Source organism: Miscanthus floridulus, chromosome 16 (genome assembly GCF_019320115.1).
Source record: "Miscanthus floridulus cultivar M001 chromosome 16, ASM1932011v1, whole genome shotgun sequence".
In the NCBI taxonomy this organism is placed as follows: domain Eukaryota; kingdom Viridiplantae; phylum Streptophyta; class Magnoliopsida; order Poales; family Poaceae; genus Miscanthus; species Miscanthus floridulus.
In genome coordinates, this window is record NC_089595.1 from 26,687,907 (window position 1) to 26,700,312 (window position 12,406).

A 12,406-nucleotide genomic window follows, 5' to 3' on the forward strand; every position below is an offset into this window, starting at 1 on the left:
AACAATCCCATCCAAACACATCTTTAAACCAAACACATGTTAAATCATCATTTGAGGAGTTATTTAAATATTAATTGTTATTTATATCTTTTCACTCTTTTTGATAATTTCTATTCATCTTTGGCATGGGAGAAATTCAGCATCATAGAATAACAACACTTTTTTTATTTATTATTCAAACTCAAATGAGCCGACTCCATGACAGTTCACCCAAGCGGAGGGTCCATCTTGTCAGTATTCTCAGTCCGTAACCGCAACTCCTGCGCACCCGACCCGTTTAGCGCCTTCGTCTTCAGCAGACTCCCCCGCTACTCCCCGTCGCCTCCGCATCTCGGGGACCCCGCGCCTCGCCCGCGCATCCGGCGACCTCCCAGGAGCTGTAGCGGCCGCATGGGGCACTAGTACCGGCGCGGAGCCCATCACTTTCCGCCTACGCCGCTTCGGCCGGCAGCCATGGCGAACTACCTCGCGCAGTTCCAGACCATCAAGTCCACCTGCGACCGCATCGTCATCGCCGGTACCAACCTGCCGCCTCCCCTTTAAATTGCAAAAACCTAATTCTAGTCCCAAGGATCTGAACTGCGCTGCCGCGACTCACGCGTCGTTGCTGGGGCGCGATCTGGGTAGCTTGGTCCGCCTGATCTCGCTGCTGTGTGATCTGGAAGGATCCAAACGAGCCTAGATTCGTGCAGGAATGGTGTTACTGTGCCTTGTCTTTGTATTGTTGTGTAGCTGTATGTCCCGTAGGCGGAGCAACAGATCAAAAGAAGCATTCAAGGCGTGGATGGTGATGGCGGACCTCATGCTGCAATGCAAGGCGTGTTGCCAGCGCGCTCTGTCCATCACTTATTGGTTGGAGCTATAAATTATCCTAAGTTTGCAATTAGGTACTTGGCTATCAACTAGTACTCAACTAGTAAAACACCTATTAGTCCTTTTGTTTAGATACAAGAGAGCTAATTTTTAGCTAGCTCTCAAAATCTCTATAGTATTTTTAGGCTGAACAAATAATTTCTCAATCTCAAATTCAAAAAAAAAAAGAAGTGATCGAGAGAGAAAACATGGGCTAAAGTGATTTCAGCCCACTAACAATGCATCCTTTTTCTCCCATTCCAGCCTAAAAACCCAGTGGCCCAAAAACTCAAATCGGCCCAAACGTCCGAACCGGTCTTCCTGCCCTGCCCTCACGAAATTCTTCTTCCTCTTCCTGTGCGAGTGCGAGTGCTCTCTACCAGCGCCGCCGAACAACCCCAGACGGAGCCGCCCGGCCGCCGCATTCCTCGTGCGTTTCTGTTTGTCTCCCTCGCCCCCCTCTCGCTCTCCGACGACTGGTGGGCCGCCGCCGTCGCCGCCCTACGCTAGCTGCTGAGGCCTTCGCTGGTCTCTTCGCCGGCGACGAGCACCCACCAGGTATTCCCACCCCTTCTTTTGCATTCCTGCTGTGCGAAGCCGAGCATCCAAACCCTAACCTAAAGCTGTTTGGCTATCTGATGCATCCTAATTTCGAACTTTTTTGCAATAATTATATCGGGTGTCATGTGTACATCCATATCGCTTTGTTGTGTCTAAGGATGGCAGCGGATCGGGTTCGGGATGGATATCCACGGATTTTGGGTCCACGGGTTTCGGATTCGGTGTCTGGTTTTTGTCCACGGATTTTCGGGTTCGGATACCCAAAGCACTGCAGGTTTGGTGCGGATCCATGATTTCACCTGTGGAGCTCCATCGGGCCCCCGAAAATTCAGCCCAATAGAAGCCCAACTAGCAACCTAAGTATATAAGCGTGAACTCAAACCCTCAAGCCTCGGAACAAGATCCTCTGAAGTCGAGCAAAACGACTTGTCTCTGCAGTCACTGATCTAAACCATCCGATTTCTATCCAACCGTGAGTCAAGCAAACGAACCAATCTCACAGGCCTGTAACCAAACCCATATCAGCCCAATTGCTAGCGTCCACTGATTCGACTCCGCCGTCCTCTTCCTCCCGGACTCCCAGGTCTGAAGGGTCGGCGACTCGGCGTTCCCCTTCCCGCTCCCCTCGGAGGTCCTCGCCGGCGCTCCCCTCGGAGGTCCTCGCCAGCGCCTCCAGTTCCAGCACCACCAGGCAAACCGCCCCTTCCTATCCTCTCCTCCTCCCTCCGCCGCGGCCCCTCCAGCTGGTGGTTCTCCAACGGCAACACCCATGGAAGAGACAGCACCACCGCCACCACGAGCAGCAGGGCGACGAGGAGGAGGTGGTGGTCCGACCCCGACGGCAGCCAAGAAGACTACGGTTCCTCTTCTCTAGAGGAGGAATACTATTATGATTACGAGGATGACGCTGCGTTCCCCGGATTTGGTGGTGCCGGGGAGCTGTTCGACGAGCCCTGGTTCTCCAAGGTCTGCTACATACATATTGTATAGAATTTTTGTTCCTGTATTTTTTCCCCTTTCTTTCTGGTAGGCTCTGTCATTATGCCATCAATAATTTCAATTTTCTTTTTGAAAACATAACTTCAATTTTCTTGCGTGCTCTGGACAGTGAGTGTATAATGGGATTGGGATCATAGATCCTTTGCCAATCATTCTGAGTTACATTTAAGCAACAATATATTTCTTTTGCCTAGTATATCTAAACCAAATCTCTACTTATAATTCTCTAATTTGGAACTTAACTGATCACTACAATCAATTAGCCCAGACTCATCAGCTTCTGTTCCTGCTGCTTTTCATTTCATCACTAATTTAGCATGCATATCAGATCAGTACTGTAATAAAATCAATGAATGAATAACTGTGCTTCGTTGTTGTCGTAGTGACTGATCAATGGCCTGCTGCTTTCTATACTTGTGGCCTAGGTATTTAAGATGTACGGATTCCTGCTACCGGTGATGCTTGTGTCCATGTTTGCTGCAACGGGGACAAAGGCCTTTCTAATGGCCATGGCGTTCCCGCTCGGTCAGTCGGCCATATCATTTTTGCTTGACGCTGTATGGGGAAGGAGAAAAGGCAGTGGCGTTCCCGCAACCGCTGTTGGAGCTGATGATAACACCAAGAGCAGCAGCAGTGGAGATGGCTGGGGAGCCAGCAAAAGCAGTGGCGGATATGGAGGATGGGATGAGCTTCTGGACAACAACACTGCTGCTGCCCAGGAGGCGAAGAGGAGCAGCAACTCATTCTCAGCTGGCAACACTGGTTACAGCACGAAATCGCGGCCTTCAGCGACTGGGGAGGAAGATGCGGATTATGCTGCCGCTGCTGCCGGTCGTGGAAGAGTGGATCAGTGGACTGTAAAAGACTAGTGATGGAAGGATACTGTAATTGCTATCAGTTCTGTAAAGGGAATCCCTTCTGTAAATTGTTCAAGTGCTAGCAAACAATTTGTGACTATAGAAGACGTAAATATCGCCATTGTGTTGTAAATTGATTTGGAATGCTATTGTGAATGCAATGCACAAAAGATGTCACTCGTTACTGCAATTTCATATGTCTGCACAAAAGATGTTGCTGGTTACTGCAATTTCATCAAGATGCACAAAATGATGCATATTACTGGAAGCTCCATTTGGCTGATTACACTTAAACCACAAAACCAAAACTATCTGAACACCATCTGTCATTGCAGGACAAATGCAAAGGGGACATAATCTGTACTACTAGAATTCACCAATAACACCATCTGTCATTGCTCCCTGAAAAATAGAACAAAAATAATTCAACATAATGACCATGTATGATTCAGAGGAAAAATATATTACTTTGTAATATTACCGTCAATAGTTGAGAGAAACTATTGATGACTGTGTATGATTCAGAGATCTCTTCCTGAGGTAAAGATGGATGGTTCAGGCATGTATTTTGTAGTGTTGCGCCATCATCGACTGACACTTTTGTAGTCTGTTGCTCCTGATCAGATAGAAGAGAATCAAATAGTTAAATACAACTGAAACTTTTTGTAGCAAATACAGTTAGAGAGAATCTGATATATTTTGTGTTGTTAAATACCTTTGAACATTTTTCTTTTTTCTTGTCACAAACCTTCGAACTTTTTTTTTTCTTGTCACACACCTTTGTACTGTTTTCTTTTTTGTTACCTCCCTTTTTTGTACACTTGCGCTTCTTGTCAAGCCAAGTTCTTTTGCGCTTCGAGGTTTTTGTTTCCACCTCTTTTTTCTTTAGGCTTGCTGTACTCAACAATTCATTAGGCAAAGTAACATTGGTGGGAGCGATGATGGGATCCATAGGGCTTGTAACACCATGCATTTCTTCTTCAACTTGCTTGCTGAGCATATCCAGTGTGTTGTTTACTAATAAGGTGCATTTTGGATGGCTGGCAGCTCGATATGCCAAATTGAGAAATTTGCGAGCCATATCTTTGTAGCGAAGCATATCATCTAATTTTGGATTCTCTATTATGTCTCGGCCTTTGTTGTCCTGTACTGCTCCACTGCGTGCTTCCCGTGTCCATCTCTTCAGTACATATTGTGTGGGAAGTGATTTGATATTCATCAAATCAAGGACTTTTAAAGCATGGCCACATAGTATTCCGATTCTATTGAATTGCCCACAGCTGCATGTACTGATCTGTTCTAATGGATCACCAATAACTTTGTACTCCTTCTCAAATGTAAAATTTTCATCTAGACTCCCAATTGCTACAAGATATTCATTTGTGCCTTCTAATGTTCTGGTGCATGCTACCATTGACCTCTCATACTCACCTTGAAAAGCTTCAAAAATATGTGGTGTGTACAGCTTGCTAGCTTGGATTAACATAGGTGTCCTCATTTTGATTCTAGGAAATTTTTTTCTTGATTCAAATTCAGATTGCAGTTCTTTCTTTCTTTTATATTTCACAACCCTTTCAAAATGCTTAAAAAATCGGATTATATCAAAATCAGATTTGAAATGTCGCTTCAGGTCACTATTTAGACTCTCACTGAGTTGTGTACTTCTCATCCCTAATGTGAACACATCCTTCATGTAACATTCGGCCCATTTTTCTCTTACCTTGTATATACTATCCAACCAAGTTTGCTTTTTCGCCTTTGACCTCATGATGTTAAATGCATCTTCAAATGTTGCTTCATCTTCATACTCATACATACACGCACTAAAATCAGAGAGAATACTTGGTTCTTTATTGTTGTCTTCTACTTCCTGTTTGGGAGATGCATCTGATTCCTCATCATCCGGTTCAGCTAGATGCTTGACAGCATTCTGCATAATGTGAAAAGTGCACAGACCATGCCATGCTTCTAAAAAAACTTCCTTAACTGCTTTTCCCATTGCATAATCTTGATCGGTATATATTGTTTTAGGTTGCTTACCATTATGGGCCCTCAGGAAGGTCTCAAATAGCCACTTGAAGGATTCAAATGTCTCGTCATACATGAGAACAGCACAAAAAACCACTGTTTCTCTAAAATGGTTGAACCCAACAAATACGCCAAAAGGCCTACTCTCCTTGTTTGTACCAAAGGTAGTATCAAAACTGACAACATCACCAAAATATGCATAGTCAGTGAGCATTTTAGCATCAACCCAGAATATGTTTGCAATCTGTTCTCCCCGATCCATCTGCAGTGCATATTGAAATGATGGGTTCTCGGCAATTTTTTCCTGAAAATACATAAGCATGCTTCCTGCTTGACCATATGCCATCTCCCGTTGCCGCTTGCCCCGTAAATAGTTCTTGTGGTCTTGAAGAGTGTAACTGAGATTAACTGAGCCACCAACTTGGATGCAAGCCAACTCATGAGCAGCTTTGGGCCCAATTCCTGCGTCGTCAGCCGTCTCAATTTCAAAACCTTGTAACTCTGAAATTTTCCTTTGAGACGCCATCAAGTGTGAGGTTTGTGGCAGCTGAAGGGTATGATTGTGTTCCAAAAACAGATCAGTCACTTTATAATTTCCCTTATTCTTGTCCATTATAAGTCCCATACGAACTTGACAGTTGGTCCTAGTTTCAGCTCTTGGACACTTTGTTAGATGATCTCTTTTATCTGGCTTTCTCTGACCTTCATTTGCACAAACAAATCTGCAGGAACTAACCTTCCCATCTAACTTTCTTTTGTTTGTGTACATTTTCCTCACCTCAAAGCCTTTGCGACCCCCATAGCTAATCCAAAACATCCAAGCCTCATCTATAGTACTGAACTCCATGCCAACTTGAGGTAAAAGATTAGGAAGCATGCCATCCCTACAAGAAAACAGATAAAGATGACATGATATTAGGTGGCAAACTGAACAACTACAATCTATCCCTAAATTAGTTGGACCACAAAAAAAAACAATCATGACGTTACACACCTATTTTCTTCCATGTTAAATATGCAAATTTTGTTTTCATTCAAGCAAGTTGATGTTCCCTTCAAGCTTCCATATCAGATCTCCTTCAATCTATCATTCCAGCAAAATCCAGTGAGGGAGGACAAAAAAAATCAAATTAGAACAACACATCACAGCAAGGGATGACGTGAGTGCATAAGTCCACCTGCTTACTGATCGAGAACACCACAGCAGCAGCAGTCCGATCCCGGCGCCCGCCCTTTCCTTTCTCGCGCCAAAAACGCAGTCCCGGCGGCAAAGTATCGAGTAACCACGCCGGAAGCAAAATACAGCTGCTCTGTTGTACAGTTTTTTTTTTTCTTTTTTTGAGTGGACGCGGCTCTGTTGTTTGGGCCGAAGCCCAGCTAGCTGAGGGAGGCAGCACTTATGCTCTGGCCACCGTTACCGTTAGATATGAATGAACGTCTAGATCTTCAGCAACCGTAGAGAGAAGTCACATGGCCAACTGCAGAGGATCTCATTCCCAAGCCTCAGCCGTCATCCGCATCCCCCAAGCACCCGATGGGCGATTGATTGGGCGACGGCGGCCGCGGCTCGTCCGCTTCCCCGCTCGACGCGGCGGCTCGCCCTGTGCCCCAGTCTCTCTCTCACCCTCTTTGTTTCTCACTCTCGGTCACGGTCGCGAAGTGCCCCAGTCGCCGGGTCCCTCACGACCCTCGGCCCTTAGCGGCGGGCGGCCTCCTCGGCCCTGCTCCCGTGTCCGCCAGCTGCCGGCAGCCGGTCCCGCCGGGCACACAGCGCTCGCAAGCAGGGGCGGCCCGCCGGCGCACGCAGCTTGTGGGGAGGCGTCGAGGCGAGCACGCAGGTACGGCGGCGCATCCGATCTGTGAACTGTATTGAACTTGGATTGCTTCTCTAGTTCTACCTGTGAGGTGTTGCTCGTGGACTGTTTGGACTGTACTCTGTGAACTTGGCTGTAATCTGTGAACTTAGATTGTTTGGACTGTAATGTGTGAACTTGTATTGTTTGGGCTGTAATTTGTGAACTTGGATTGTTCATGGCTACATCTTGTTTAAATAATATTTTTGGATTTTGGATAATCCGATGGGTTTCGGGTATCCGCGGGTTTCGGTTTCGGTGATAGATTTTCACCTGAATTAGTGTCCGGGGCGGGTTCGGGTTTCGGTTTTGGGTGTCCAGAGACTCCACCCGATCCGAACCCGCCCCGTTGCCATCCTTAGTTGTGTCCGCCCCTGCCCATGGACTGATGATTCAAAAGTTTATAAACATAACCCAATTGGCACAAAATTTAATCCGTTGCTCAGGTCTACACACGTATGTGATTATTATTTTTTTTAAAAAAATATATTTTTACATTTACTATCATGACCAATTTTACATGATTATATGAATTTCTTTCCTGTTGTAAGCATAACACCCCGTTTGTTGGAGCTCCGACCAGCTCTTGTTTCAGCTTCTCTGTGCACTTCACTGTAGCAAGGAACTGTTTTTATCTCTATTCTTAAAATGAACTAGTAATTGTGAAGCCAGTATTTTGGTTTTGGTGGCTCTGACTCCTCCGTGCACAGGCCCTAAGTATCCTACATGCCCATTCCTGGGCTTAGCCTTATGAAGACTCACCATAGTTATTCAGTAGTCAGCCTCCCTCTTGGTCCATTCCTATGTCCAACACTGTTCTGGCTAGCCCCTCAGCAAATGATGCCTTCTTCTCCTTTCGGTATCTGATTCTGATCAAACTGGTTAATTTGATAGAGAATATCAGTAACCTCTTGTTGCCCAATTTGCAGGTCCAATTGAGTCTTCGTCAGGACCACTTAGAGCAATCATGGCGGGTAAGGGCCTTTTTTTTCCGAGTCTCATACCTGTGCTCTGTGAAGAATGAACTCTGCTACTGCAACAATGTATGCTGATTGTTTGCTCTTGGTGCTTGTTCCAGGGAAATCAGAGCAGAAGTCTCGGAAAGAGAGGCGGAAAGAGGCGAGATCAGAGAAGCACAAGCTGCGGTTTCTCTCTTGGGTTGAGCATCAGGTGAGTTTACCAAGTCCCTGGAGAGGAAGACTGCAATAACTTATTTTGCCTTCTTGACTGTCTTAATTCTGATGCACAAAATTCATCGAGTTAGGGTGGCAAAAAGAAGAAGCCAGCAATGCCAGTAGTAGAGCCAAGTCCAGTTGAGGGTAAGAAGCCAAAGAAAGAGCCTGATGGCATGAAGAAGAAGAAGAGAAAGAGGGAAGCAGAGGGTAAGCAGAAGCCCAAGTCCAACTTCCAGGAATATCTTGAGATGGAGATGGGTGGAGCTGTGAGCATGGAGGAGGATCTAGAGATGGAGAGGAAGTTTGCGAAAAAGCTCAAGGTGAAGAAAGGAAAGTTGGGAGGTCCGGATGATGGTATGGATGAACTTTTTGCTGACCTTGGATTTGGTGGCGACTTTGGTTCAGATGATGAAACAAAAGCATATGATTGGAATGTGGCGGATGACACTAATTTAGACAAGAAAAAAGGTAAAAAGAAAAATAAGAAGGCGAAGAAGGATGACACAGAGATGGAGGAACAAGATGACATTGGTGAAGAGAATGGTCGGAAAAAGAAGAAGAAGAAGAAAATGAAGAAGGATGTTACGGAGACGGAGGAACTGGTTGATGTAGGTGAAGAGAACGGTCATAAAAGGAAAAAGAAGAAGATGAAGGATGACTTAGAGATGGACGAACCAGATGATGAAGGTGTTGACATGGATGAAGAGAATGATGGAGCAGTTCTGGAATCTGAGGATGGAGAGCCTAATGTGGTTGAACTGCCCACAGAATCAAAAGGGAAGTATGTACCTCCGAGTTTGCGTAATGCTTCCAATTCAGAATCAGAAGAAATTGCCCAGATGCGTCGCAGAGTAAGAGGTTTGAACCTAAATTCTATCTTTTATTTACTTGATTGATTTGCATCATGTATTTATCGTTTTTAGTTTGCAAGTGTATTTCCGTGTATGACCTAATGTTTGCTATGCATCAGGACTTCTGAACAGACTTTCAGAGTCAAACGTGGAGTCCATTACTCAGGAAATTGCCACGCTTTTTCGAGTACAACCCTATACTACAATATTTCTTCTGATATTTTCTACCGTTTGTCTTTCAGATTTTTTTGGGGGTCTTGATTAACCATGGGGCACTGTTTTCTGGTTTTGTTGTTTTATCTACCACAGTCTGTTCCACGAAGTGTTGGCTCTCAGATAATTGGGGATGAAGTTTTGGCTAGTTGTTCCCGAGGACCTCGTGGCAATGAGCAGTTAAGGATTTCCCATCAATCAGATAAATATTTTCTTTAGATTGATTAAGCGCTTAGCATATTTGTTCCATGGACCACATTTTTGTATGATAGCTCAGTCTTGTCAGAATTTGATATAGTTTACTACTGCAAAAATAATGCTTTGTTGTTTTTGCAGATATGCTGCTGTGTTTGCAGCCTTTGTTGCAGGCATGGCATGCTTGGTTGGTATTGACTTCAGTGCCAAGATCCTTTCCTCTATTGCTAAGTCATTTGAGGTATCACTCTTCTTATTACTAAGATAAAAATATGACTTATTATGTTCTCTATATCTGCTTACCTTGAGGATTCTTGAATTCTTTCGTGTGGTGATCCTAATGGATTTTTTTATTGAGCTGATACTATTTGTGTTCTCTTGTGGCAGGACGAGTACTCAAAAGAAGATGGTCTATCTCTGAGAAATCTTACCTTACTCTTCTGCTATTTGTGCATATTTGGTGTCATCTCAAGGTTTGTGGTTCGAGTGGAACAACATAATATGTTTTTGTAAAGCCACATCAAACATAAATTCTCATAATATTGATTAGTGCATCCTGTTGTCCGATATTAACAGCGATCTTGTGTATGATCTTCTGTCGATTCTGAGCAAGCGCTTGACAGAGCTGGATGTCTCTACGGTGTTGACCATCCTACAGTGTATGGTGTTACATCACATTTCAATAGTAACTCAACTGAAACATTTAACCACCATAATAGCTATTCATGTATAGAGCACCGTACCCTCTTTTTCTGTCTCTGAGTGAAGCTGGGAACATGCTTTCATCTAAATGGGCAGGCTGTGGAATGAAGCTGCGGGGAGATGATCCAGGTGCTATGAAAGATTTTGTCCTTAGTATTCAGAACTCTGTGAATCAGCTTAAATTGCACTCTGGTGTTCGAGAAGATGGGAAGACTGATATACGGAGCAGAAGAGTTAGTTATCTTGTTCAATGCACCTATTTAAGCATCACTTTCCACCTAGGTTTCAAATTTGTCTGAATGGTTTTAACTTACTGCTCAGATGGAATTTATGCTCGAGACCATATGTGACATTAAGAACAATAAGAAAAGGCCTAAAGAGGATCCTTCACACCATACCCGAATAAAAAAGTGGCTTCAAAAGGTTTGAACCAGTATGACTTGCCGATCATCTGTGTTATGAATTGTGATTTCATATTGCACTTAAGACTTATCTTATTTTTATTCCTTTTTTACGTACTGACAGCTTAAGGCAGAAGATGTCCTCTTGCGTGGGTTAACATGGAGTAGGCTTTTGGACCCTGATAAGAAAGGGCAATGGTGGTTGTCTGGGGATGTTCCATCCACAGTAGCTAATATCGAAGATGTTGCAGCTGTTATAAGCAAGGACGTTGCAGAGACACAAAAACTTCTTCAGCTTGCAGCTGCTCAGCGGATGAACACTGACATACGAAGAGCAATCTTTTGTATTATAATGAGTGCCGAAGACTATGTAGATGCTTTTGAGAAGCTCTTGAGGCTGGGCCTTTCTGGGAAGCAGGCATGCATCAATGTTCCCGAAGATTAGTTGTTGTTCATGTATTTGACACTATTATTGGCATCAATGTTCCTGAAGATTAGTTGTTGTTCATGTATTTGACACTATTATTGATGTATGCCTTTTCCTGTGTTTGATATGCAGGACCGAGAAATTATAAGGGTCATTGTTGACTGTTGTCTGCATGAGAAGATGTTCAATAAGTACTACACAGTCCTTGCTTCCAAGCTATGCAACCATGAGAAAAATCACAAGTTCAGCTTGCAGGTATATTGTTGTATTTATCATGTTTGCTATTTGTATTAAAGCTTGTTTGGCTCAGAAATTACTTCTTCTCAAGTGGCTTATGTAGATTTATTTTACGTGTATCCATTTTTAGGCCATCCCTTTCTTAAATGAATGAATTTGGTATGAATCGACATTCTATTATGACAGTCCTAGACTTCGGTGAATCTGAACTTGTGTTTTCATGTATTTCATATTGCTATATTGGTATGATTCTAATAACACATTAGCATTGCCAGATGGTAGCTTACATGTATTAATTCGGATTTGGAAAGAATCTCGTCTAGCTGTTACCTGTAGTGCTTGCAGCCTTGCTTTCAGCATAGGTGGTGATCGAAGTGTCTCTCTTCCTAATTATTTGTTCTCTGCTTTGTTCAGTGCTGCATCTGGGACCATTTTAAGGAGCTAGATAAAATGGAGCCAAGTCGGTCCATGAACCTTGCGAAACTAGTTGCAGAGATGCTGTCGAACTTCACGCTCTCCCTCGCAACTCTGAAGGTTGTTAACCTGGCCAACCCAGTGGAGATGACTCCAGCAAGGATCTCACATTTCCAGATGCTGTTTGAGACCTTACTACAGAAAGATGACGCACGGGTGTGGAATGTCTTTACTCGCGTCGCTGGTCTTCCAGAGCTCGAGATATTGAGGGATGGCATTGTGCTGTTCATCAAGCAGCATGTGATCGCTGAGGACACCGGGAAGGACTTGGCTAGCAAATTCAAGATTGCAAAGAAGGCGCTTGACAATACTGCTGGAGTTCTGATGTAACTCTTGTCTTTGTGCGCCATTCTGGACAGAGTTTAGTCCTCTGTTCTCGTTTTTGCTTGTTCATTCAGAGTTCAGAGAAACAAAGGATAATCCATTTCTGTAATGCATGCTAGAAACTAGAGAAAAGTTTTGGTAGAATTGATGCCTTGGTTATTAGAAGTTTAGAACGCTTCTCCAAGATCCATACGGTTTGAACAGTTTCATCACTTAAGCCGTTTAGCTCCTCTACCAAAGTTGAGTCTCTATCACAT

The 12,406-nt window shown here is 44.1% G+C and overlaps 1 protein-coding gene and 1 pseudogene across 4 annotated transcripts; one reads left to right on the forward strand and one right to left on the reverse strand.

Moving 5' to 3' along the window:
* Positions 1-233: 233 nt before the first annotated feature.
* Positions 234-12,364, forward strand: LOC136511604 (uncharacterized). 4 transcript variants are annotated; one of them, XM_066505646.1, is made up of 14 exons: positions 236-517; positions 8,080-8,124; positions 8,229-8,320; positions 8,415-9,183; positions 9,296-9,363; positions 9,486-9,568; positions 9,726-9,825; positions 9,972-10,057; positions 10,161-10,243; positions 10,383-10,519; positions 10,608-10,709; positions 10,812-11,105; positions 11,247-11,369; positions 11,766-12,358. In XM_066505646.1, exons 1-14 carry the CDS (start codon positions 454-456, stop codon positions 12,153-12,155), a joined length of 2,436 nt encoding a protein of 811 aa, XP_066361743.1. In that variant the 5' UTR covers positions 236-453; the 3' UTR covers positions 12,156-12,358. The 4 variants fall into 4 exon arrangements, with proteins under 4 accessions (XP_066361746.1, XP_066361743.1, XP_066361744.1 ...); XM_066505647.1 differs by lacking the exon at positions 236-517 and adding an exon at positions 544-1,410 and having other exon boundaries at positions 11,766-12,357; XM_066505648.1 differs by lacking the exon at positions 236-517 and adding an exon at positions 6,844-7,135 and having other exon boundaries at positions 11,766-12,364.
* LOC136511605 (protein FAR1-RELATED SEQUENCE 5-like) lies at positions 4,959-6,417 on the reverse strand (annotated as a pseudogene).
* Positions 12,365-12,406: the final 42 nt, after the last annotated feature.